Source organism: Megascapheus bottae, chromosome 17, assembly GCF_031878675.1.
Source record: "Megascapheus bottae isolate mThoBot1 chromosome 17, mThoBot2.hap1, whole genome shotgun sequence".
Classification (NCBI taxonomy): Eukaryota; Metazoa; Chordata; class Mammalia; order Rodentia; family Geomyidae; genus Megascapheus; species Megascapheus bottae.
In genome coordinates, this window is record NC_143525.1 from 28329814 (window position 1) to 28356459 (window position 26646).

The following is a 26646-nucleotide window of genomic DNA, read 5'->3' on the forward strand; positions in this document are numbered from 1 at the left end:
CAAGGCTTGCACACCACTTCCAAACTGCTGCGGTCCCCACAGGCCAAAGGGGAGGCTCAAGGACAGCAAGGTTAACAGGTTCCTAGAAACCCATCTGGATGCAGCTGGAAGAGTTAAATATTTAGATTAGTGCTAGGCCTTCCCTGAACTACCGAAAACACAAACATCCACACCGCAGGACTGAGTTTTGTGCAAATGTTGGGGCTTTGCATTTTTTTAATTAACGTTTTTCTCTCACGTGGTTTACATCAATTTATAATCTACATAAATTGAAACAGAACAGAGACAAAAAAAATATATCCTTACCAACTTATTAAAGTCAAATATTAATGAAGGGTGCTGTCCTACCTCCATCAACAAAAACTGGCAACCCTCAGCCACTACCAGCGAGGATGCAAGCCTGGGATTCCTAGAGCCTGTCTTCTGTTGGCACAGGACACCCTTCTGGGCAGGAGTGATTGGGGATTCTGGGCTGCATGGTCCCTATCTCAGGAGAACCCACAGGGTTGTTTCCTTAATGCAGCTCAGTCCAGCTCTGGCACCCAGTCCTCCCTACTCAGGGTGGAATTATAAATATGAGCTTTTTGTACTTCTCAGCCCTTCCAGCCTTCCACCTTGCATATTGCCTAAGCAAGTTGGTACTGTAACTAGCTCTACTTAGTCCTCTAATCTGTTATCCTCAGACATTTGGAAGCAAGAATTGTAGCCACACACCAGCAACCATCCACTGAGCAGACACCTGAGGCATGGTCAGCTGCTGGGGTCTTAATGCTCGAGTGGTATTCTTCACCTCCTGCCCCAGAGAGCAGGGCTCCTTGCTAATGAGCATCTGGATGGCTGGCATCTCTTTCTTCCAGTAGAAAGTGCCCCACCTCACCCAGCAAGCAACACAACTTTGGGGCCAGCAAACCCTTTTTCAGACTTAGTCCTGAGCACACACAATGTTTTCCGTCCTGAGGGAGTGCCTAGAATCAACTGCAACACACAAGCCCCTGAGCGCCGTGCTAGAGCCTGAGCTCCTGTGGCAGAGCATCAGTTCCCTCGGGCCATTGCTTAGACAGGAAATGGAGCTTTGGGAATAAATCGGCTTTCCAGTACTGAGCAATGGCTGTCAGAGTTGGGATGGTACCTGTGAATCCTCTACTCCAGTCCTGAGATATGCCTAATTTCTCATCCTCCCCCAGCTTCTGAAGTTCCCCAGCCTTGACTCTCAAGGCTGCATGTAGAAACGGGGGTGAGACGGGGACAGCACTGCGGGTTGGTGGCGGCTGCTAGCAGTTGGGTTGCCTGCCTTTCCCAGGCCTGCAGCACATGTCGGGAGGGCTGCCCCTGGCAGTGCGTGGCTGTGGAGAGTGTGTAAAGTCTAAGGCAAAAGTACCACGAGGTATGGGAGGTGCCAGGCAGCCTCCAGGATGGAGCCTGCTTCAGTCTGGACACCTGCTTTCACCACAGAAGTTGCCTTCCAGGAAGCCAGGCTCTACTAGAAAGCCTCCCCAAGTCCTTCCTGCTCAGAGCAGCTTCCCCTCGCTGCCCGCTGCTGGTGCTCAGCGCTGTCCCCTGTGCTGTCCTGGTCCTTAGCGGCCTGGGCTCTCCACTTCCCCACATGCTTTCCTCACCCTCTGTTCTCTTGGTAGCAGGTCACTTGTAGGCCTTTACACTAAAAGGAAATAGAACACTGGGGAAAAGGAACTGAAAATTCAGTAGTAGAAGAAACAGTCAAAATGCCTCACTACTAGTAGGCAGGAGACAGAACAAACCCCAGACAGAAATGGCGACTCTCAGATGGTAAGTTCCAGAAATCAGCTCCCCAGCTCTGCTGAAGGTTAGTGTGAGTCTGTCTCCTTGTCCAACATTTGCACAGGTAGCAAGGCAAAGCAGGTATGCCTCCACGGGTGGAGGGCAGGGAGAGGCCGAGGGCAGCGTGCAGTGGCATCAAATGGCTGCCACCACCACCCAGGGCTTCTGCAGAACTTTCCAAGTGATGGAGTGAAACCCAAGGCCGCACATGCATGCGGCAGGCTGGGAAGAAGAGGGTGGAGGACACCAAGGGGAGGCTGAGATCCGAGAAGCAGGGTCAAGAGAGAAGCTGGCTGCAGTTACAGAGTGCAGAGTAAAAGCCCTTGGACTGGACTTGGGAAGAAAGAAAGTTGGGGAAAATCAAAGAACAGAACAGGCCGCCTGTAAGCCCACACTGGGTCACTGAGGACCTTTTCTGCATGACAAATACACATAAAGCAATTCCTGAACAGCATAGAGCATCAGACACAACTAGAGGAACAGAGGGCAGGAGCCAGCGTGTGGTGATGAGGCTGGGGGCCGGTCAGCTGGCTCTGTACAGGTGGCACAAAGGATGCACATAATTCCAGTTTGTGGAAGTCAGCTTCCCTTGGAGTCTGGAGTGCTGGGCTGGGGAGTTTCTGTTGCAGTCTTTCAAGTCTGTATTGGGCCCAGGCTGCAGGGGCTGGCTCTGGCCACCCCCACAGCTGCCCTGCCTCGGGCTACACATCTGTGGAAAAGTATAGTGTGTTCCGCTTCAGTTCTGCGAAGGAAATGGGGGGATGCTGCAGGTAGTAGAGGAGGACCTGGACCTGTGGGGAGAGAAGGGAGACTGAGGTTGAAGTCCTTGTCCTCTTTCTCCATCTAGCCTGCTTAGCAGAAATGATCCCTGAATCAAGGCCAAATCTGTGCTGTCCTCTGCCCCTGTCCCCTGCTGGGTCTAGCCACTTCCCTTACCTTGGAAGTCTAGGTGATTGCTCATTTGGAACACTAGAGGGCGCTGCAGGGCAGAGGGCAGAGAGAAGCCTGGAGTCACTGTGCCAAAAGCTTCCAACTTGGACCCCACGTTGGCTTTTAGTTTTTACAGCTTTCCCCAAGTCTTGCAGAAATTGCAAAGAAGCTTTCTAGCTCTAGAAGCAGCTCCAGAGCTTTTATGCGTGAGGTTTTGCGTAAGGACAAGGCCCTCAGAATTTTCTATGCCTCTGGCAGGCTTACTCATTTTCCTCTTCCCAACTTCACTTCCTTCCTGTATTAGGAGTTGAACTCAGGGCCTTGTACTTGCTGCACAAGTGCTCTAGTAATTAAGCCACACTCCCTGTCCTTTTGATCTTAGTTGTTTTTCATGTAGGCCTCAAACTTTTTGTGGCCTCAGACGATGGTCCTACTTCCATCTCCTCAGTAACTGGGATTACAGGTATAAGCCACCATTCCTAGCTTATTTTCAAGTCTTGCTGTCTGTCATTTGGGCTTTCTGAGACTGAGGCACTCTTGGGACCTGGAACACACTCTGGCTCTTTGCCGAGACTCACAGTTTTGGCTTGGGAGGGGAAGGATATTCCATCCTTGAGCCAGTGGCAGTCTATACATGTAACCAACCCAGCTGACAGGAGGGGAGGGTGTGGGTACTTCTCCATTCTCTCTACCCCTCCACTGGTCACAGGCCTGAGCTGTGCTGGTGGTACCTGTGCCATGACGTCATGAGACCAGATGTCTGCAGCCGACGTGAGATGTGCTTTGCTCTCCACTTCTGAGGGTCTCAGTAATGTGGGGCCAAACACAGTGGCCAGGTTGTGAAGTGACATTTTGTTGATGGGCTCCTTCTCAGCAACCCTGAGAAGAAGGTAGGGAGAAGAGAAAAGTCTCCAGAAGTCACTCTTCAGCAGCCAAGTGATCCCCCAGAACCCAGGGTGACCCAAGGTAGCCATAGGAGTCCCAAAATTCCTTGCAGCTAGAGACTTGCTAGTGGTAAAGGCGCTAAGCCAAGGGATCCAGGCCTCAGTTATGTCCCAGTGATCCATGCTCCCAGCCTCCAGGCTACCTGCTGATGAGAAACGGCCAGGACCAGAAGGACCCAGCAACTCCCATTCCCTTGCCATAGCGACTACACAGCTGTTCCAAGAACATTATCGGTAACAACTCAAACTTGTCACAGTCTCATCATCCCACAGAGGAGATGAAGACAGGGAGGTTAAATGTCTGAATCTGAACCTATGCTTTTACTCTAGCATCCAACAGTCCAGCAGTGGGAGTGGCTGAAGGGACAGACAGTGACAGTGCAGGCTGGGGCAAGGTGGAGAGGGCCTAGGGCTCAGCAGCAGCTGCTGAGACCCATGGTTCTCGCTGCTGTGCAATGTGCTAACCCCAGGAGGCTTGGGGCTGTCCTGGTTCCACAGGGTGGGCTCCTGGGACCCCAGCTGTTGGTCTCCCTTTGGATTTTCCATGCTTCTTTTGCATAATAGACCAGATGCTATGTCAACACTTCCCTTGAGTGACAGGAGGAGATGCCATCTGTGGCTGGTGTCCAGCCAGCCCTAGTATTACCATGAAGCTCTGAGCCTCCCTCCCTACTTAGGAAATATTCCTGGAGCTAAGATACACCCACCCTGGGCAGTGCCTCCCCACATCCTTGCAACACCATTCCTGCCCTCAAGGCAGGAGCTGGGGATGTGCCTGCTGACTGCTTTGGAAACGGGCAAACAATACAATGTCAACAGGCAGCTGTGCAGTGGGCCAGTCCCTCACCACACACACCCACACCCTCACCCCCCCCCCCCACACAAAGAGCCAGGGCCCCAGATGTGAGAACAGACTGCCTAGTTCCCAGGGTGGAAAACCTAATGAATTTTCCCTTCCCACTCCTCTGCTGTGTGCCCTCCTACAACACTCACCAAACTATTTGAGAACTGGTTAGGGCTCTGGCCCTGGCCAAACCAGAGGGAAAATAACTCATAATAGGAAAAACAAGACACCAGGCCCAGCAGCTATCTGCTGGTCCTCTTTACCCTAGTCTGGCTGGACCAGGGACCTGGACCCAAGAAGAGGCTGAGCTGGGGCAGAGAATATTGTGGCCCTGGATGGTGAAGGGATTTAAGGAATACCCAGTGACATTTCCCCCTCAGCACACCTGGGATTAATCTGGGCTCAAATGTGTCCTGAGGGCACCTTAGAGCTCAGCTGCAGTGCTGAACATGATGGTGGGTGTCAGCTTGACCACCGAAGGGGTGAGGAAAATCAAGAAGGGTCTTAGGATCTGGAAGATGCGAGTTTGAAGAACAATTCTGTTAACCACCAAAAAGTCCCTGTTGGTTAGGAACTCAGTTTCCCTATCTGCCCAGGAGACATGGGCCAAGATCAGTGACCAGTGAGGTTTGTTTCTTTTCTTTTTGCCAGCCTTGGTGCTTGAACTCAGGGCCTGAGCACTATCCTCAAGCTTTCTCAAGGCTAGAGCTCTATCACTTGAGCCACAGCACCACTTGCAGCTTTTTCTCTGTATGTAGTACCAAGGAATGAAACCTGGTTTTTGGTCCATGCTAAGAAAGCACTCTACCACTAGGTCAAACTCTTGCTCCCCTGCTTTTTTTATTCTCAGTTCTGGGACTTGAACTCGGGGCCTGAGCACTGTCCTTGGGCTTTCTCAAAGCTAGTGCTCTACCAGTTGAGCCACAGCACCACTTCTGGCTTTTTCTGTGTATGTGGTACTGAGGAGTGGAACCCAGGTCTTTGGGCATGCTAGGCAAGCGCTCTACCACTAGGCCAGACTGCTGGCCCAGACTAGTGGGTTTCAAACTCTTGACTATGACTCATAATACAAACACATTTGACATCCTAACCCAATATATCTATAGGTAATAAAAAATACATACATCTGCTTTCCTGCCTGCAGTTCACCCCAAGCCGCCTGCCTATTCTACTTAAAGAATGCTAAACTGACTGGCCATGAACAAACAGCGCCTGCTAATCAGAACACAGCTCTGTGGTGCTTTGCTGTAGCCTGCTTGGGTTTGCATCCTCCCCCTGGCTGAGTCCTGCCCCATGCAGTACCTTTTCAAGTGTTCCAGCAGGAAGAGGAAAGTGATGAGGTTGGGGTCAGGCAGGGAGCGGAGCAGGTGCATCATGCAGTTCTCCTTGGCAGCAGGGTCAGACAGGGCTATGGGAGAGAAGAGGCTGGGGCAGGGCCCACTTGGGCAAGGGGGACTGAGAGGTTGGAGGTTGAGGAAAGACCCTGACAAGAGCCCTAGTGGCCTTAAGGGGGTTGTTGGGGGAGAGCCCAGGCTGCAGAGGTGGGCTGTTAGCAGCAGTTCCCCTGGGCATGCCACCAAGGCCACCTTGCTGGAAGGCAGGCTTTGAGAACATCTCAGTCCTTCCCCTCTAGTATGGGACATTGCCACAAGTGCCACTCTGACCCCCATTCTCTGCCAGATTTAAGCCAGTGGTGACATGCCGAGGTTGGGGACAAGTTCTTTTTGTCAATTACTTGTGTTGCATACTGGAGTGTGCGGTTTTCCTGGGCTTCCTTATTCCCCGTGAGGGCTGCAGTCCTTAGGCCTAGGTATGGCCAAAATAGGGGCAGCTGGGGCCCAGCCGGCCAGGCCCTCAACAGAGGTGAGTGGGGGAGGGAGCGGTGCTGGAAGCCTTAGTGTTCCATCCTCAGTGTCCTGTCACTGCCCACCTCAGGGCAGTCTTCCCTAAATGTTGGTTGTCTAGGCACGCAGGTCAAGTGCAAGGAGGAAGCTTGAGGGCACACAAGGCCCAGCCATGAAACCTGCCAGTGCCCAAGGCAGGTGGGGCAAGGGAGGCCACAGCTTGTCTCTTGCTCTGTACTTCACCAGCTAGTGGGCTCTGACTTAGCCCAGCCAACCCTCAGCACTCTAGATGCCTCACCGATGCCCTCCATGAAGGCTGGGTAAAGTCGGTCTGTGAGGAGGGGCTCCGGCAGTTCCCGGAAGTAGAGCTTGAGGGTGCCTGCGATGGCATTGATGTCCATGTCACTCAGCATCAGCAGGATGTCCTTGTTGTCTGCACAGGACAGGCAAGGTCAGGGACTGTGCTGGCCCCCGAGTCATCACTCTTGCCCCAGCAGCCAGTCCTTAGTCCTGTACTACCCCCCAAATCTGCCATGAGGCAGCCCCTCAAACAAAACATGGGTAGTGCCCTCAAATTCTGTGACATTGGGCAGGGGGGCAGGGAGACAGAGAGGTTGGGGGAGGGAACATGGCCTGTCACCCTGAGTCCTGGAGCCATGCTCTTGCCACACGGCACACATGTCCAGCTGGAAACACCATCACTATGCTCCTCTGGACTGTATTTTTGTTTTTTCTTACGCTGGTCCTGGGGTTTGAACTCTGGGCCTGGGTGCTGTCCCTGAGCCTCTTTGTGCTCAACCACTTGAGCCACAGTACCACTTCTGCTTTTTTTCTGATTAGTTTATTGGAGATAAGAGTCTCATGGACTTTTCCTGCCTGGACTGGCTTTGAACCACAATCCTCAGATGAGTCACTGGTACCCAGCTGTACTATACTTTTTTTTTTTTTTTTTTTTTGTCCTCGGGCTTGAACTCTGGGCCTGGGCCCTGAGCTCTTCAGCTCAAGGCTACTGCCCTACCCCTTTAGCTACAGCACCACTTCTGGTTTTTTAGTGGTTAATTGGAGATAAGAGTCTCATGATCTTTACTGTCCGGGGCTGGCTTTGAACCTCGATCCTCAGATCTCAGCCTCCTGAGTAGCCACCCACCCAGCTTTTTGACCCCCAAAGTCAGCTCTGACAAAGCCCAGCTTCCAGGTCACAGAGGAGCTACGTGCAGCACATTCCTCCTTCCTCTTGTTGGGCCCCTTTTGGCCTGGACCCACTGCTGCCTGCCCTGTCAGGATTCCTGACCATTGGGATGCTGCCAAAACCTGACCCTGCAGGATGGTGAAGAGGAAACGAGGGGCTTATGTGGTGCAGACCTGCCCTAGCAAAGGGGCCTAGAGGCAGCACGGGGGAGTCTGAGCCAGCAAGCCCACACTCAAAGGCCCTTAATTTCCTGGCAGCCTGCTAACACCAGGCATAGAAGTGAGGAGCACACACTGTGAAGTCAGAAAGGCTTAAGTCCAGGCTCCAGAGTTCTGAGTTGGGTAACCCTGGACACGTGCTTGGCCTCTCTAGTTCTGCCCACTTCCACTAGAGTGGGAGGAGAGTATGGACACATGCAGACGGCACGCTGGTCTTCCTGTGCATAGAGAAGAACTACAGGCCACAGGGCAAGCCACTTCTGCTCCTCTCTTCTCTGTGGACAAGGCCTCTTGGTCTCACTGAGTGAGCCCTCTTAGCATCCTGCCCAGCACCCCTTTGCCCTTCCTGGGCTTCCAGACTCACTGGCATCAAAGACAGCCTTCAGAGCCTGGATGTCCGTGGCCACACCGGATATCCGATAGATGCCGACCTCCTCGATGCCTCGCTTCTCTACCTCCTCCACACACTGCCGCACGATGTAGGGCACCTTGGAGCGCTCGCGCCTGTGGGGCAGGGCTGTGAGGGAGATGGGGAGGCCTCCCAGTGCTGGCTGGCCCCCTCCCCGGCAGAGTTTGGCCTTGGGTCAGGAGTGGGGCTGAGGAAGCTGTGCCACCTTGCCTGTCAAGGACTGCCCACAAGGTGCAGCAAGGGACAGTGATTCTGGGGAAGGCATCTTCCCTTAGATTCAGATGTTTGGGGTAGAGGAATCTAGAAACATAGCCCAGTGGCAGAACACTTGCCTAACAGGCAGGAACCCTTGGACTCCATCCCAAGGAAAAAATGCATTGCGGGGGGGCAACCAGTAAGTCATGTGAGGGAGTTGGGGGTCAGCCCTGGAGACAAAGGGCAAAGTGGGGGCAGTGTGATCTTCAAGGCCACACACTTCAGACTCCAAGACTCCAGCCCATGGTTGCCAAGCCCAGATGTGGGCCTGCAGATGTCCATTTTTCTACCCCTGGCGCCTCCCCCACCTGGCCCTCCATTTTCATGCTGTTAACTTCAAAGGCATGGAGCAGGCAGAGCATATCCCTGTGGGCCACTTCTGGACATCTGAGACTGGGGGTGACTGATCAAGTGCTGCTAGGGAAAAGGAGGCCAGGAGGTGGGTCTCCAGTGGGGACCTAGATGCTGACACCAAACACTTGGACCCCTGGAGCAGCACCTACTTTGTCACCACACTGATCTTCACCCCGAAGACACCAGTCTGCTTTTTGGATGGGGTCCTCTTCAGGCTCATATCCCGGCTGGTGAATTTCATGGAGAATTCCACTTTAATCTGCTTTTGTTTTTTTTTGGGGGGGGGTAGAAAGAGGCAGACAAAAGTCCAGGGCATGAGTATTCCAGGAGTGTCCACTAAACCCAGGGTCCTCCCCTTCCCACGATAGCAAGCAGGGCTCCAGAATCCGGGGCTCCTGCATCTGGGAGTGGAAGGAGTGGGGCAGAAGAGGGTGGGAGGGCTGGAGGGGTAGAGGGGAAGTAGAAGCAGAGGTCAGGCTTGTGTGTGTGTGAGGGGGTACACCCACTGCTTACACAGCTCTCATCCCCCAGGCTCACCCCATTCATCTCGATCACATCTGTATGCCAGTTCTTGGTTTCTACAGTTTGTGGATCCAACTGCAGAGAGAAGTGCAAAGGCATGGGGGTGGGGAGACAGAGACAGAGGAGGAGAGAATAAGAATTAGTGAGGGGGACAGTTCACAGTCCCGTTCAGCGTGCACATTCCCTGCTGCTGGCCAGCAACTGCCTTAATAAATGGCTTAAAAACTCTGTCTTTTGGGATAGCCAGAGCCCTCATGCCCCTTCTGCTGTCTAACCCTATGGAGGAGACAGGTAGCCATCGTCCTGTACTGTTCCCTGACAGCAGACTGTGATCTGAGTATTGCCAGCCAATTTCACAGATGCAGCACCTGAGAGGTCACAAAGGTAACCAGTGTACTCAACCACAGGAATTAGCATTGTTAAAGGAGATCCAGCCCCCAGCCTGTGCATATGGGGGTGCAGTACAAGGTAAAGAGCCCATTCTCAGGTGTTGGACCTGGACAAAGTTTGACTGAGCTTCACCAGCTTGTTCTGAGGACACAGTGGGCTAAGAGGTTAAGCAGCTGGCTCCAAACAGGCGAGCCCTCTTCAAGAAGTTCAGCTGGAGCCCAGGAAGATGGCACTGGGCACTGCTGGCAGCCTGCCTTACCCCAGAATCGTTTGTGACTATGTTCTGATCACTTGGTGTCCTTCAAACCATTTTGCTTGAGCATCCACAACCTGAGTTTGAAAAACTATGTGCTCCCTAGTACATTTTTAAGTCAACATCTCGACATTTCTATGGCAAGTCTGAAGAGCTGCAAAGAATATAATTTCCAGAATAATGTAAATATTGACATCTTAAAAGACAACGCATCATTCTCTAAATCTATGCATTGGAACCTAATTACCATAGTGATTTGATACCCATTATCATCCACTTAGAAACACCCAAACAGACTCTTCTTTCTCCTGAACAAACACTTCATTGTCTTTTTCTCCTTGAACTTACGTTTCTCTTCTTTTCTCTTCAAGAAATTCCTTAGTTTACATTTTTATATTTATTTCCCTATTATAATTTGTTCCTCAAATATACAGCTACACATTGAGATGAAACATTTCTTGAGACTATAAGGCTTGGATGTGTACAGCATATTATTCTGGGGGTATATTAACGTGATCAACAGTGCACTAAGAAAAAAGTTCCACTCCGGTACAGACTTGAATAGACACTATAAACTCTTATCTCTGGATGATAGGTAGAACACATTTCTACTAGTAGTTCACATCTCTATAAATACTACTTGTGTGTGCGGGCCATGGGGCTTGAACTCTGGACCTTGGCACTGTTCCTGAGCTCTTCAGCTCAAGACTACTGGCCTACCCCTGAAGCCACAGTCCCACTTCCTGTTTTCTAGGGGTTAATTGGAGATATGATCCTTAGATCTCAGCCTCCTGAGTAGCTATTACAGGCGTGAGCCACCATGCATGGCTATAAATATGAGAATAAAATGTGGATTAGCACCAACTCTACTCACATACTAGTTTTGTTTTTTTTTTTCTTTTTTTGGTCAGGTATGGGTTTTGAACTCAGGGCCTGGGTGCTGTCCCTGAACTCTTTTTTTTGTTGTTGTTGTTGTTGTTGTTTTTGCCAGTCCTAGGCTTGAGCTCAGGGCCTGAGCACTGTCCTTGGACTTTCTCAAGGTTAGAGCTCTACCACTTAAGCCTCAGCACCACTTCTGGCTCTTTTCTATGTATATGGTACCAAGGAATCGAACCCTGGCCTTCATGCATGCTAGACAAGTACTTTAACCACTAGGCCAAACTCCCAGCCCCTGTCCCTGAGCTCTTTTGTTCAATGCTAGCACTCTACCACTTTGAACCATAGAGCCCCTTCCAGTTTTCTGGTAGTTAACTGGGGAGGTAAGAATCTCAGGGGCTTTCCTGTCCAGACTGACTTTGAACCATGATCCTCAGATCTCACCCTCCTGATTTTCTAGGATTACAGGCCTGAGCCATCAGCACCTAGCTAGATTTTATTTTAAAAGCTGTAAATATCCAGGTGTTGGTGGCTATTTTGTCTGCTCCAGCAGACAAATCTGAGAAATTCTTTTTTTTTTTGCCAGTCCTGGGCTTGAGCTCAGGGCCTGAGCACTGTCCTTGGACTTTCTCAAGGCTAGAGCTCTACCACTTGAGCCTCAGCACCACTTCCGGCTTTTTTCTATGTATGTGGTACCAAGGAATCGAACCCGGGTCTTCATGCATGCTAGGCAAGCACTTTAACCACTAGGCCAAACTCCTGGCCAAATCTGAGAAATTCTTATCTCCAATTAACCACTAAAAAGTCGGAAGTGGATCTGTAGCTCAAGTGGTAAATCATTAGCCTTGAGCGTAAAAGCTAAGTAATAGCAAGAGGCTCTGAATTCAAGCTCCAGCAGTAGCATGCATACATACATACATACACACACACACACACACACACACACACACTGCTGTAAAATAGAAGGTGTAAACGTTTTCTTCATGTGTCACTAGATGAGGCTGACATACTGATAGCACTTTTAGGTGAATCTAACTTCTTTCAATGTTGCCTTAAATTACCCATGTACCAATTGGGTGTGGTAGCTCACCCAGAATCCTAGCTACTTTGGAAGTAGAAATTGGGACCACAGTTCCAATCTAGTCTGGGCCAAAAAAAAAAAAAACTAGTTTATGAACTTCCAACTTGAACCATGGCTGGGTTTGGTGGTACGCGTCTTGTCATTTCAGCAATGCTGAGAAGCACAAACGAAGAATCACAGTCTAGCCAGTCCTAGACAGAAAAGCAAAGACCTGTCTGGAAAAAAATAGAAAAAAAGTCTGGCAGGCTGAACATTGGTGACTCATAACTAACTCAGGAGGATGAAATCTGAGATCACAGTTCGAAGCTTGCCCAACCAGAAAAATTCTTGAGACTCATATCCAATTAACCATAAAAAGCAAGAAGTGGAGGAGTAATTGAAGTGGTAGAGTGCCAACCATGAACAAGAATAAGAAGAAAAGCTCAGTGAGAGTGCAAGACCTTAAGTGTAAGCCGCAATACTGGCACAAAAATAGAAAACAAAAACGCCTAGGAATATGACTTAGTGGTAGAGTGCTTGCCTAGTATGCATAAATCCCAGGGTTCCATTCCTCAGTACCGTATACACAGAAAAAGCTGTAAGTAGCGCTTTGGCTCAAGTGGCAGAGTGCCACTTGAGCACTCAGGGACAGTGCCCAGGCCCTGAGTTCAAGTCTCAGGACTGCCAAAAACCAAAACATTATCCATATACTTACATACATACACATAACAAACATGATTTTCAATGCTCTTGGCTGGTAATTGGGACACTGGATTGGTAGTAGGCAACCTCACTGTCAGTGTCTTGCTTTCTCAGCATCTCTACTGACTTTTTTAGGCCCTTGTGGTGTTACTCTGGGCATCCTGGGCCACATCCCCACAGGGAGCCTCGGCTTGGCCTAGCACAGGCAGAGAGGGGCAATGCTGAGGTACCGCTCTCAGGAGGCAGGTGAGGACGGCATGTTCTCCTGCCCACCTTGTCCAGGGAGCTCTCTGCACCCTCACCAGTATGTGTACCTCTAACAGGCCACTGTCCCCATAGGAGAGAAACGAGATCTGGGTCAGCCTAGATCTTTCTGGTGCTGTCTATCTATCACCTGTGGCAGCTAGCTGTAGACTGGCTGTGGGCCAGACCCAGTCTTCAGCAGCTACCATCCTCCTGCCAGGGTGGGGCTATGTTGAAAAGAGGAGGTGAAGAAGCAGAGTGAGATGAGGCACCATTTGGGATCTCCTCAAATAAAGGCAGCATAAGGCAGCCACCAACCTGGCTACTGCCAGGGCTCTGGTCCTAGGTTGTGAGGCCAACAGAAACCCTGACATCAGACTCCCTTTCCCGAGATCTCCCTCCTCTCTCCATCCCTTTGCTCCTTGGCCCTCCCAGGATTTGCAGCACAGACTGCCTCCTTTCTCTCTAGGAGAGATGGCAACTGCTTTTCATGCGCATGATGAGGCAGACAGGTTGTTGGTATATGCTCTCTGCACGGATGTTGAGGCAGGTTTCTCCAGGCCTCATCCTTGGCCTGGTTCAACGCCTGCCCCAGTCTCCTGTGACCTGGTACCTCCCACCAGTATCATCTCTTCGCTCCCCCTGGTCCTGATATGGCCCCTGGACACTGCCTGGGTGTGGAGGAGAAGGGATGGCGAGCTCTACTGACCTCGCCGTTCCATGAGGGCAGCTCACCACCCCTTCCCAGCCTACCTTCCAGGCTGTGTGACAGCCTAAGAGTTTTCTTCAAGTCTGACACTAACCAAACCTGAAGCAAAATTAAAGACTCCTTGATGCCCCCTCTCTGCTGAAGCTACTGTACAATGTATCGGCCCTGAGGCCAGCACTCTTGATAGGGGTGGCAGCTGTGGTCACCATGATTTACCAGGAAGGAGACAGCAAGTCTCCTGACCTGGGGTCTCGAGTTTTGGCTGCCTAGAATGGAAACTTCCTGTCCCTCTCCATCACATCCCATTTTTCCTGGGACAGTTTGAGATAGGAAAAGTAACTCCTGATGCTAAGGCCCAGTTTCAGCTCTCTTTCCTGCTGAGCCCCCCATTTCTCTCCCCAGCCTTCCAGGGCCTTTATGAGGCCAGCTGTGGGTGAGGTGCCCCTAACTTGTTTGTCCTCAGTCCCTACATTGCCATCTTTCTGGCTCCTGCTGCAGGTATGTTTCCTGAACCTGCTCAGAGAGGTCTAACTAGGACCCTCAGCACCCCGGGGAGGACACTGTCCCCCAGGAGGTCAGCAGCCTCCCAAAGCCAAGTCTATTTCAGGATGTCATTTAAATACAGAAAAAGGGGGGTGGGGAGTGGAGAGGAACATGGCACATTTTCCAGAGCAATGTTGTTGCCTGAGCTGCTGGGACTATTTATAGCCCCTGGGAAATGTGGACGCTGCTATTTCCTGATTAGATTAGTGTTGGGGTGGAGGAGCCAGCCCCTGGGACTTCAGTGCAGGGACACCTGAGTGGACACCCCTAGTCCCAGAAGGCAGATGCCATGTATGGGGCCCAGGAACAGTTACTTGGGAGAGGGGTACAGATGGGTTGAAGGAGGGAGACAAGTGGGGCTTGGGAAGGGGTGCGAGGCTCCTAAACACCTCTTCACACCACAGGTTTCCCAGGACAGGGCACAGTCAAGAGACAGAAATGAGCCACAAAACACCTTGGCGGAAGTTACGAACAACTGTACAGGTCACAAGAGTGTACCTAGCCTGGTCAAGTCATGGCCACATATTCTGGCCTCTCCTGGGGATAAATGGCTGGCCTTTCCAGGATGGATATGTGCCAAGTCACCAGGTTCCCCAGAAAAATACGGCTGGAATTCTGTGAGTTGCTGGGGTAGGCTGCCTCCTTCTCTAGAACAAAGTGGCCTCCTATTTAGGACAGGAAGCACCAAGTGGCCTTGCAGGGGGTGAGAGGATCTGAGGCTCTACAGGGTGAGTTTCAGGAATGTTCTCAGGGCCACTCTCTGAGATGTCCCAGACCTTCCTTCCAGACCCATCTCTCAATATCCTCCTGAGCGAGTGACTGAGCTTTCTACCCTCTGCCATCTCCCATGCCTGGCCTTTGGGAGACACCTGGTGAGCCTGAGCCACCGGAGTCTCTGTTACTGCTCCCTTCCTAGGTGATTGAGCCACACTCATGCCTGAGTCCTATCTGTGGGGCCTCAGTCTTTCCACCATTGTCTCTGCTTTCGACTGCATCACCAGCCCAGCAGCCTGCTGAGGGTGAACTCTGCTGCCCCCCTCCCCTCCCACCAGCCCTACATGGTGTCCTTTAATCACCAGCCAAAAGCCCGTGGTGACCCTCGTTACATGCATTGGGGATCGACAGGACCAGCTACCCCTGGCCTCAGTGGAGGGGGAGACAGAGGCTATGCAATCTCAACACGCAGTGCCCAGGAGATTACAGGATGGTAATGCTCTGCAGGGACCCCAGACTCCACCTCCATCCCTTGATGCACCTCTGAAGGCTGCACCCCTTCTCTTGGAGCTGTTTTTCTCCCCACTTCTATGCCCCATCACTGCCACAGCACAGAGGAGCTCAACGTCTCCCCACTTGGGGCTGTTCCCCCGCTTCTGGTGTCCTGCTCCTGTCCTGGAAGGCAAATGGACTTCCCTGCAAGCCCAGAGCTGGCATTAGAGGTTGGTAAAAGTGAAGTGTTTTGAACAGGGGCAGTACATCTCATACACTGAAGCTGTCACCTCAGAAACTGGCAGGAACATTAGAAAAGATCTTAAGAAAGACCTAGCTAAAGCCAGCCATTGAGTAGAGTGCTAAAGAAAGGCAGAGGAGGTCGGCCGTATTTCTGGCACTGCTGCTGTGAATTAGGAACCAGGCCATGGAGAGACCAGACCCTGAACCAGGTACTCTGGTGTGGCTCCCATGCCAGAGGCCACAGTGGCTATCCTGGGCTGGCTTTCTTCTGCCCTCTCCCAAGGGCAGCCACACACTTAGGGCTGGGTCCCCTTGAGTCGTGGAACCAGCCTGTCATTGGGACATACCACAGGCACAGCAGGGCGGGCGGTGGGGAATGGGGAGTTGCCAGAAGCCTGCCTCACCTCCCTCCCGGAGGAGGGCACTGGAGGAATCTGTCAACGTGGCTACTCTGAGAGACTTGGGGAGAGGGAGGAGCCATCAGCCCTCCATCCTGGCTTCCAGCTCAGCAACTGGGTCACAAAAGCCCAGGGTCAGGCTCAGTAAATTGTCACCTCATCTTCCAGTGGCCTGGCAGCCCCACCATAAGGCCAAGCCAGCTCTGGCTCTGCGGGATAGGCACAGCGGGGCTGGCCAGGCTGCCCTGGAAGTGCCCTATGGCCGGAGTTTGCCCACTCCCAGGCCTCAGACCAGCTCGGCTGCCTGTGTATTCCAAGTCACCCCATGAGGCCACTTTGCCTCTGCTTGCCTCCCTTCCCCCTCCTAGAACTTTGAAGTTCCTAAGGCCACATATGGAAGAGGTTTAGCCGCTCTGAATGAGGCCTTTATTGAAGCCAGGTTGGCTTCTTAGTGCCCACGGCAACTGCCTTCCCCAGCACTCCATCCCCGAGGCTTGGCCCTCCCTGTGTGCCCTGCACTGTTAGCCTCAGGCTGACCTTGAGGGGAGGTAGACAAAACTCAAATCTGGGCTCCTTCTGGGGCCCCTAAGGCTGGGACGGCAGCCCAGCACAGCTCTGGCCCTCACAGCTCTGTCCCACACAGCTCTGCCCCTCATAGCTCTGTCCCTCACAGTTCTGTCCCTCACAGCTGCTCGTCAGCCGTGGCCTTCACTGCCATAGGCAGCCCGGCAACTGCTCCAGGGCCAGACTATGCACAAAAAAGCAAAGAAGTGGCCCTGCCTGCACACAAGGGGCACCAGGGAAGTGAGGGCAGGGGCGGTGGGTCACTCTGGAGTAGAAGCCAGGCCAGAGCCAAAGCAGTGTGAACACAATTCCCCAGCAACCTCAGGCACAGGGGACGGGGTCTCTTAGAAGTCACAATCCCGGACAAGAAGGCCAAGGGCCATGAGGAGGACCGTGGGTTCAGAGGCCTCCTTGCTGCAGTTTGATCAGAATTACAAAGTCCTCTTCTATAACCAACTTCACTCCCTGCACAGGCCAGGAACACTTTCTGGGGACAGGGCTTACTGCTGGTAAACACAGGAACCTCAGCAATTCTATAGCCTGTGGGGCTCTGAGTGATGCTCAGAGTCTCATACCGACTTACACAGCATCAAAAGCCACCACACAGGGAATGTAGCTCAGTACCCGAGTGCTTGCCTGGCAGGCACAAGGCCCTTCCATCCTCAGCAAAAGGAGAAGGAGGAGGAGGAGGAGGAAGAGAAGGAGAAGAAGGAGGAGGAGGAGAGGGAAAATGAGGAGGAGGAGGAGGAGGAAGAGGAGGGAGGAGAAAACGAAGAAAGCAACCACGTGCTTACTGACACACAGCATGTCAGGCAGATGGACGGAAATGTTGCATCTCTAGAAGCTCCCATCCAAGGCAAAGCCCTGAACTCCTTCAACCTCAAATTGGCATCATGATACCCAGTCCTGAGAAGTAGCCTTAGAGCCCAAATGGGTGCTGGATTGCCTTCTCAGAGGCAATGAAGCAGGTGGTGCTAAGGGCAAAAGCTTGTGCTCATGGCTGAGTTGTTGGGATATGACACTAGCTCTTGTGACCTCACATGGATCATTTTCTGAGCTTTGGTTTCCTCTTATATAAAATGGTGTGGATAAAGATTGTACTCTCCTCATAGAACATTAAGCCCAAGAAAGAGGTGTGGGACTCCCTTCATGTTCAGAATGCACTGCTGTCATATACGGCATGGACGTGTGCCAGTGGCTTCCCATCACACTTGGGAAAAGGTCAAACTCCTGGTGGCCCTTAAGGCCCTTCTGCAATCTTGTACTGTTCCTGCATGCAACTAATTCCCACACTTTCCCTGCCTCCAAACACACTCATGTTGTACCTTGCTGTTCCTTTGCCTAGGGTTCACTGTTTAATCTTCAACATGTGACTCTCAGTTCAAAAAATGATCCTCCTACATCCCGGGCTAGGCCTGGATCCATGTGCATTGCCACTTGGGGGAAAAAGGAGTTCGCTTTCTCTAATCTATTACCCCATTTTCTTTTCTATTCCTTCCTTCCCTCCCCTCCTCCTTCTCCTTTTTTTTTTTCTTTTGTGGTATTGGGGCTTAGAATCAGGAACTGAGTGTTTTTTTCCCTCAAGGCTGGCATTTTATCACTTGAACCATACCTCATTTCTGGCTTTTTGGCAATTGAAGAGTGTCATAGCCTTTTCTGCACAGGCTGGCTTTGAACTATGATCCTCAGCTCAGCCTTCTGAGTGGTTAGAATTACAGGCATAAGCCACCAGCATACCTGGTTCCCCACTTTCTTTCTAACACTCATCTGATCTGAAATGTCATTTATTTATGGACTCTCCTTTTGTAGACAGAGCCTGCCTTCCTGCCTGGATGCCTTTCTATCCCTCATGAAGGGGATGCCAATAGTCCTGGATTGATGAAATCCTGGGGTGTGGGCAATAAGTACAGCAGTACTTTTTCCACCACGGTTCTTTCAGGACAGGGGTCAAGACACCCTGCATTCTTCCTCCACTCTTTTCTTCTGTGTTCAGTGAGTAGCTGGCCTTCCCCCAGGGGAAGACCTGCAGCCTTTCCCCTCCAGACCCTGCCAGTGTGCTGAGGGCTTAAGGCTTAGGAAAAGGAATATTGAGTCATGGCCAAGCCATCATATGAACTGGATTCTAAGAGATCATCCTGCCTGACAGCCTCACTGCACACAAGCAAGAGGAGTGAGAGGTTTGCTTAGGGTCACACAGGACTGCCAGGACTCGAGCCTCCTGACTCCCTTACTGTTCTGGCCTCTCTGCCACATGAGCCTGAGGACCAGGGGTACTTCAAGGAAGACACCTCCTAGAGCACAGAGAAAGAGGTCGGTGTCTGTTGCAGGTATCATGGTGTGGGTTTATATTTATCTGGGGCACTGGCCCCAGCTGGGGTTACTGTCCAGGATACAGATCATTCCAGGTTCTGCTCAGGAGCAAGTTCTAGTCTAAACAGGGTATGTTCCAACTCCAAGCCCCCTACTTTTTTTTTTTTAATCAGTCATGGAATTTTAACTCAGGGCCTGGGCACTGTGTCTGAGCTCTTTTTGCTCACGTCTAGTACTCTACCACTTTGAGCCATAGCTCCACTTCCATTTTTCTGGTGGTTAACCGGAGAGGAGTCTCATGGGCTTTCCTGCCTAGGCTGGCTTTGAACCACAATTCTGAGATTTCAGCCTCCTGAGTAGCTAGGATTACTGGCATGAGCCACTGGCCCCTAACTTCCTCAGATGCTTTACAGAAGCTCAAGAGCAACTCCCATGATCCCACCTTTCCATAACTCATCCTGGGGGCTAAGAAAAAGGGCCTGGTGCCAAGCTCGCTGGGACCCAGGGACTGGCACTGTCTTTCTTTGTAGTACTAGGTAGAGAGGTCCCAGGAGTAGGCAGGTGCTGTATGCACCTATAGGGCATAAGAAAGTGGCCAGAATGCAAGCACCCTTTCTGTGCTCAGCACATGGTACTGGAGACAGGAAGCTAAATAGTCTGCTGACCAGCTCCCCAAATCGGGGTCACATAGCAGAGGGTTGGGCTTCTCCACTTCCATCCCCCCCAACCCTAAGACCAGAATTCTTTCATTCATATCTCAGAGCACCTCTAGAAGTTTCTGAAATCCTTCCAAAATAGTTTCTCTCCTGGGCCTGGGTCTCCATGGTTTCTGGATACTACTGCAAACCTGGGCCTGGGCAACTTTGGCTTTTCAGGAACTACCTTAGCTGGCAGGTAATCAGCTCTCCTGGTCCAGAGCCATCCAAAAGCTGGGGCACCAAGCCCGGTAGGGCTGGCTAGCCAAGCTGTGTGTGGGATGTAGAGATGCCAAGGAAGGCCAGTGCCCATTCAACCTCCCCAGGTGCCAAGAAGTAATGCCTGGAAAAGCTCACTAAGGGCAAGGATTTCTACTGTGAGGCCTGGTGAGCTGCTCTGCAATGACACGGAGTTTGTGCACCAGAGACTGTACATTGGAGTGTACTCAGATACAGCACTTCCTCTTGCTCTGGAGTTAGGGGGCCCCTGAGGAGGTCCCTTATGGGAGAAGGGGGTGGCACTGGGGTGGGGAGACCACCTACATGGGCCTAAACCAGGTCTCCTCCCCATGGGTTGTGGCAAGTGCTGTGGGAACCACAGTGGCTGTGGCAGTGAGATGTGGGGATCACACTAACCCTGCTTTCCACCTGCCAGTCAGACTACAACCCAGGTCCACACAAAGGCCCAGTAGGAGGCAGGCGCATGGTAGGTGTTTCCACATCTCGAGGGAGGCATGCTATCTTTTGCTTGCAGCTGTGGGAGATTGAAGATCGGCTTGTGAATGGTGAAGACACTACATAGGTTCCTTCCCTCTGAGGATGGAGAGGAAGCGGCAGGACAAAGTAGAAGGCAGCTACAGCCAAGGCATATTTCTATTGTAACAGGCTTCAAGATTTCCTTCCTCCACCTCTCTGACTTTTCAAAACAAGATCTCATGATGGAACCCAGGTTGACCACATGTCCAACTCCTCAGTGCTGGAATTACAGGTATAGGCAACCACACCTGGCTTTCAAGATCTTTCTTGATGCCAGAAGCCAGAGGATGAATGAATAAGCTCAAGAAACCTATATTTTTTTTGGTACTGAGGCTTGAACCCAGGGCCTTGAGCCTGATAAGTACTCTACCATCTAGGCCATGCTCCCAGACTCACATCTGTATCTCACTCCAGCACTTTGGTTCCATCAATGGCAGAACAGCCAGTGCATGGACATATGATGTCATTTGCAAACCAATGCTGTCAAATATTGTCAACTTAAGTGTGGTATTGGTGGCTCATGCCTGTAAATCCTAGCTACTCAAGAGGATGAGATCTGAGGAGCATAGTTTGAGGCCCCCATCTCCAATAAACTACCAAAAAAAAAAGCCAAAAGTAAGCTGCAATGACAGTGCCTGAATCCTGAGTTCAGAGCCCTCCCCTCCACCACACACACACACACACACACACACACACACACACACACACACACGTGTCAAGTTAAATGACACACACACACACACCTGGGAGGGCTAGAAGTTCACCTGAGCTAGCAGTTAATATAACAAAGGAGGGACCTTCTACAATCATCCTAAGCACTGATTCCATGGACAAGTGGGAGCCCAAAAGGGATCACTATCCTGTCTTTCCTTGGGTACCCTTTCTGAGTCTGCAAGCAGGGGCTGTGATGGTTATCCTAGAACAGATGAGCGTAGCAGTACCGCCTCCCCAACTTCCTGAGAGAAGTGCTGTGGGAGTAGAGACTTCTCAGACCCCCAAGGCAACCCCCAGGGAACAGAGAAGCTGTCCTTAGTTCTTCTGTTCCTTGAATCCTATCAGTTCAGCCTGTGTCCCCACTTTTATCCAGGTTCTGGGTCGCCCTGCCTTGATTGCAGGGAGACAGTCAAGGACCTGATTCCTCTACCAGATATGTTTTGGGCTTTGCCTCTCGTTGAGCCTCTTAGCCTCTCTGTGGTCCCCACTAAAAACCTGTGGAGGTTACAGGGTTGAGAATAGGATTCTCCTATCAGCCCCTCCCCTCTGAAGCTCATCCTAAGGCTCTAGATACAAGCAGGACGGAAGGAAGGGCAAACCACCGAGCCCAATTTACTGGAGTATGACTTGAGGTGGGAAAAAAAAAAGGAAAAGGAAAGTACAAATTCAAGTTAAATGCCAAGAATGCTGGCAGGACTCACAAACCCAAATGCCACGTGTCTCCTCTGCTAAATGCTTGCACAACAAACCAACTGCCAAGTCAGGGGCCAGAAGAAGGCTTCTGCCCCAGAACTCTCCTAGGGATAAGAGCAGCCCAACTCAGCCTTCCTGGACCCCTAGGAAAGTCTACAAATGGTGTCTGCCTCCCTTCCTTCAGCAGCTGGAGGCTTCCTGGATCACTAGCTCTACATTTTTCAAAGGCTTGGTTTTAATGCTGGGATCTTTCCATCAGAACAGACTCTTCAGCTACAACACCATGGGGTCCCTGGATGAGTCACCCCTCCCCTCCAGCCTTTAATGATTTTAGTTAAAAGGGAACAGGTGGCTACAGGTATCTAGGCATCCACAACATCCAATTTTTAGTTAATGTGTTAATAAGGGAGTCTTTCCTGCCAGCTGGGCAGAAGCTGGGTACCCCCTTTCCCCACCCCACCGAAACCCCTACACCTAATCCTTGGCCTTCTTGACTGGCAGTGAGCCTGCTGCTTGGAAAGAAAAAGGATAAAAATGGCTGGGGCAGGAAGGGAAGGGAGCAGTGGGCTTTATCCCCACCTGCACATATACCAGCCTGTGTGAACAGTGAGGCAGGCACAGGAGGGAGGAAGTCTCTGTTAGCTGTGGTGTCTCAGACACTGACACACCTTGTCCCACAGTATGTGCTAGGGGACAGATTCACCCCCACTACACAGGGCCTTCTGGCCCTAGCCCCACTGTGCAGCTACACTGACAGCAATCTGCTCCTCAGTGATCTTGTACCCGGCTGGCCAGCTCTGTCTCTAGCCCCTTCCTTCACGGATCATCAAGACCTGGAGCTGTCAGATGCCACCACAGACCAACCCAGCCAGAACTCCTCAAGTGGCTTCTCAACCTTGCTAGCCACACTTGAAAGGATGAACTAGAAGTGTGGGCTTCAGGGTTTAAAATGTTATCCCTACCTGCCAGGCCTCATCCAAAGAATAACGTAACTGGAAAAGCTTTGTCTAACTGGCCTCCACTCCCCAAATAGCAGGACCCGGAACCTGCTGGGGGAATTTCTTACCACCTTCTAGGTTTTGGAATGATTGGTGAGCTTCAGGCTGTTGTCTGCTAGCCTCAGCAAGGGTGGGGAGAGGGAGACAGAGAGGGGATGGCTCCACACTGCCGGGTGCAGACAGCTGCCTCAGCACAGAGGGGCTCTGCTAGCAACCGGGGCCATCAGGGCTTTGCTAGCCTGGTCCCCAGGGAGGTAGAAGGTGAAACAGAAGCCAAAGCAGGACGGCTCAAGTTGCTGCCCTGCCCAGCACTTTCCAGGACTGATGTCACCTCTGAGGGGTCAAGTACTCTTCCCTGGCAAGAGATTAAACTAACCTAAGAGCCAATGGGACCAAGATCACTTCCCCTGGCAGGTACCAGGGTCCTGAGTGTTGGTTAGCAAGCACAGCTTGTATACAGAGGCCTCCTCTGAGCTACAGGAGAGTGTGGAAATCCTCCTCACAGACTCATCACTAACTTGAAGAAAGCCCATGACCTTGGCCAGCCAGGCCTGGCATCTGATTTTTGCTCTATTAGGGTTATCAAGCATTTACTGTATGCTCGGCACTGAATCTGGCTCTTCGTTGGATGCTTGATGCCAGGGACCAAAGCCAGACCCCAGGCAGCCTTCCCAGCTGCAGGACAGTCAGCTTCTATCTCAGATTTTTATCCCAATTCAGGTCTGGGGCTGCAGACAAGACAGGCAGTCTGCCCTGGCATAGTTTGGTCCAAGCTGACTGCTGGGGTCAGGAACCCTCTGGCACACTGATGACAGCTGGCATCAAACCAGCAGTCATCGGGGTGGTCCCTGAGGAAGTAGTCTACAGTCCCCCCAGACTTGGGACAGCACTCCCTCTCTACAACACATCCCCTTCCTCCCTGGTGGGACTGGTCCCCACAACTTGCACAAAGAACCCTCACATGGCAGTCATGGTTGAGGAGCCCCCTCAGCAAAGAGGCAGCCAGCAATTCCACAGGAGGCAGGGTCAGGCCTGCGCAGGGCTCCTGGGAGGACAATGAGAGCCAGGAAGCCCGTGCCCTGTCTGTTTATGCTCCTGTCAGTATAGACTCAGAAGGCAGTAGGGCTAGCCAATCCTTTTCCTTAGGCAGGGACAGAGGCAGAGAACACAGCCAGGCTTGGGATGGGGTTAGCAACCAGCTTTCATCATTGTCTAAACCACTCAGAGCCAACTCACACACATGCCCCCAGCTTCTGCCCCCAGTGGCTCCTGGGGTTAGGCAGGAAGGCGCTAGTGGAGAGGTGGAGAGTGTCCAGCAGCAACCCCCCTCCCCAGCCATCCCAAAGCCCCTTTGGGCCAACCCTCCTTGCACCCTCTAGTCCCTGCTAGCACCTTGTGGCGGAGCAGCTTGCTGCGCACTCGGCCCCAGAGCCGGGCGCCTGTGTTGAGGGGTCTCTTGCTCCCCGAGTCCTCCAGCTGATCCAGGCAGCAGCGCTCCAGGGGTTCACACACCGCCTTCAGGCTGCAGTCGGGTTGAGGCAGGATGTCGGTCATGCCGGCGGCCAGCCTGTGGGGCCAGCTCTGAGCTGGGACACGAAGGGAGAGGCGCAGACAGCACTGGAGAGGTTGCTTTTGCGCAGCGCTCAGCCGGGACTGTAGTCTAGTGGCCCTGGAAGTGCTCGGGTTTCTCCTCCCTCTGCATCCACGTGCTCCTCCTCCCTCCTCCCCTCCCTGGAGACTGCAGCCCTCGCAGGGAGCACAGCACGGCTGGCACCCGGCACCTTCCCGCAGCCTCTGGTCTCCGCTCTGCCTGTGGTCTGGCTATCAGTGCATGTGCTAGTCTGCAGAGTGCTCCCGCCCCAATGAAGGAAGGGGGCGCTAGAGCCACCCGCCTCAAAAAAAAACACCCTACCCCGGGCTTTTAACTCTTGGCAAGCTGGCACTTCTCCCCAGCCCCTACTAAATAAAGTTTGACAAGCTGCGAAACACAAGCCAGTCGGACCCCCTAGATTCTTGCATTAACTCCTTCACCACCAGGCTGCTCCAGGAGGCCTGGGAAGTCTCAGGAAGGGTCCGGGCCAAGCCAGAAGGGGCCTCTGCGGCTGGGATTCTCAGCAAAAGCTGCTTTTGGGCCACGAAGAGTGATCCTCTTCACCTGCAAAGGACTGGAGCTGCCCTGAAGTTCTATTTTTCACCCCCAACTCCAGCCCCAAGGCACCTCCTTCAATGTCAGCTTGGACAGAGACTTCTGAACCAGCACTTTCACACCTCCTCTTACAGTAAATGGAAAGAGTGACAAGGGTCTCCAGGGTGGAGGCCAGACCCCTTTACCACCCTGCCAGGGACAGGGCAAAAGCACAGGCCACTAGGGGAACAGGTGTCCAGCAGGGGTGGACCCAAGGCTGTTTCTAGCCCTGCCTTGAGCATCTTACCAAAAACAGCTTTTGTTGCATGGGAGAAAAGATGTCCAATTGCAGAGGAACAAGTGACCACATGCCTGTGCCGGGCACCTTGAAACTCAGAGTGTACGGCCTTGCCCTTGCCTCACAAGTCAGTGGATGTTCTAAATGAAGAGCGGGGGGCTGGGCGCCATTGGTCCTAGCTACTCAGGAGCCTGACCTCGGAGGATCATGGTTCAAGGCCAGCTTGTGCAGGGAAGTCCATGAGACTGTTATCCTGAGCTAACAATCAAAGTCAAAAGTGGAGCTGTGGTTCAAGTGATAGAGGAGAGAAATTTGAGGAGAGAGAGGGAGAGAGGAAAAAAAAGCTAAGTGACAATGCCCGGGCCTTGAGTTCAAGCCCCTTAGTACCAGCACCAAAAAAAAAAAAAAGTGAAGAGTGACTCTTTCTCAAGGTAATGGTTCCAGTTATAGTACTGTACTCAAGAGAGGGGAGAAAAATCTCAAGCCCAGATACCTGGGACATTCCATCACTGCAAGGCTCGGCACCGGAAGGAAGGAGTCTCTGCATGGTGTCAAGATGAACAGGTCCTATGCACAGGGCTCCCTGTGGCTGATGGCATTTGTGTGACAGTGGTGAGAACTGGGCTTGGGGAGGCCACGTAGCTGCAGCTAGCCGGTGACTGGTCCCTCCTAAGCCCCTGCAGCTCACTTTCTTGGCCTGGCTGAAGTGCGGTGGCAGAGCTCTTTGGACTCAGCAAAGAGCTAGGTCAGAACATTGCTTGGTGGTTCAGGGCACAGAGGCTAGTCCTTGGCATTGGAATGCCCTCGTGGGGTGTCATCCTATTTTATGTGTGAGCCCTTGGAGCTTTCTGATAAAAGGGCAACTTCACTACAGAGATAATCAAGAATTATCTGGTTTTCTGAGTGTTTAGCCCTGTGCTGAAACCTTTACAAGGATTAATTCAACCTTCTTCTAGCATTATGAAGAACAAGTACCCTCATTTTACATTTGAGGATGCCCTGGAGTCAAGCAACTTGACCCAGGCCAGGATGGGCTGGGCTGAGAGCAGATGTCAATCAAACTCCAGCGCTAACTCCCTTCACCTTGAAGGAAGGACACTCAACAGTAGCAAGTTCAGGTCCTGCCTGGGGGGTGGAGGTGAGGCCTTTGGGGTTAGAACCAGAGACTGAGTTCTGGGTGTCCATCATTTAGGGGAGCTGGGTCAGTCCTAAACCTCCCCAAGGTCCATGGCTTTCTGCACAGGGGAGATGGCCTGGGCTGCCAAGGTCAAACAAACCCTCCTCACATTCAAGACCACTGTAGATGAAGTAGGGCTAAGCTACAATGGCCTGGCTAGAGTCCCTGGACCAACTGAGACTCAAGTGACCTTACCTGACCTATCCCTCATCTGCTTTCTCCATGGCATCTGGGTGCCACCTATGAAGAGTCTTCATCAAATTCCGTAAGGGATGAAGCAAGAGAGGCCCCAACCATGGCAATCCCCAAACTCGTTTCTTTCCCCAAGACTTGGTACCTTCTTCTCCTCATCCCATTCATTCCACTCAAGAGACAGTGACGGAGGGC

The 26646-nt window shown here is 52.0% G+C and overlaps 1 protein-coding gene across 12 annotated transcripts in view; it reads right to left on the reverse strand.

Annotated features, from left to right (window-relative positions):
* Positions 1 to 2234: 2234 nt before the first annotated feature.
* Positions 2235 to 26646, reverse strand: part of Abr (ABR activator of RhoGEF and GTPase) — a 146983-nt gene continuing 122571 nt past the window's right edge. For 6 of the 12 annotated variants that reach the window (XM_090350500.1, XM_090350495.1, XM_090350498.1 and 3 more), the window contains 7 exons: positions 9298 to 9381; positions 8934 to 9046; positions 8131 to 8270; positions 6658 to 6792; positions 5818 to 5923; positions 3459 to 3606; positions 2235 to 2588 (listed from right to left, as the gene is read on the reverse strand). In XM_090350500.1, the coding sequence (XP_090206626.1) occupies positions 2499 to 2588; positions 3459 to 3606; positions 5818 to 5923; positions 6658 to 6792; positions 8131 to 8270; positions 8934 to 9046; positions 9298 to 9381 (816 nt within the window). In that variant the 3' untranslated portion in view covers positions 2235 to 2498. Of the gene's footprint in view, positions 2589 to 3458; positions 3607 to 5817; positions 5924 to 6657; positions 6793 to 8130; positions 8271 to 8933; positions 9047 to 9297; positions 9382 to 24051; positions 24240 to 26646 lie in introns of those variants that run through there. The other 6 variants (XM_090350499.1, XM_090350497.1, XM_090350494.1 and 3 more) reach the window with 3 other exon arrangements.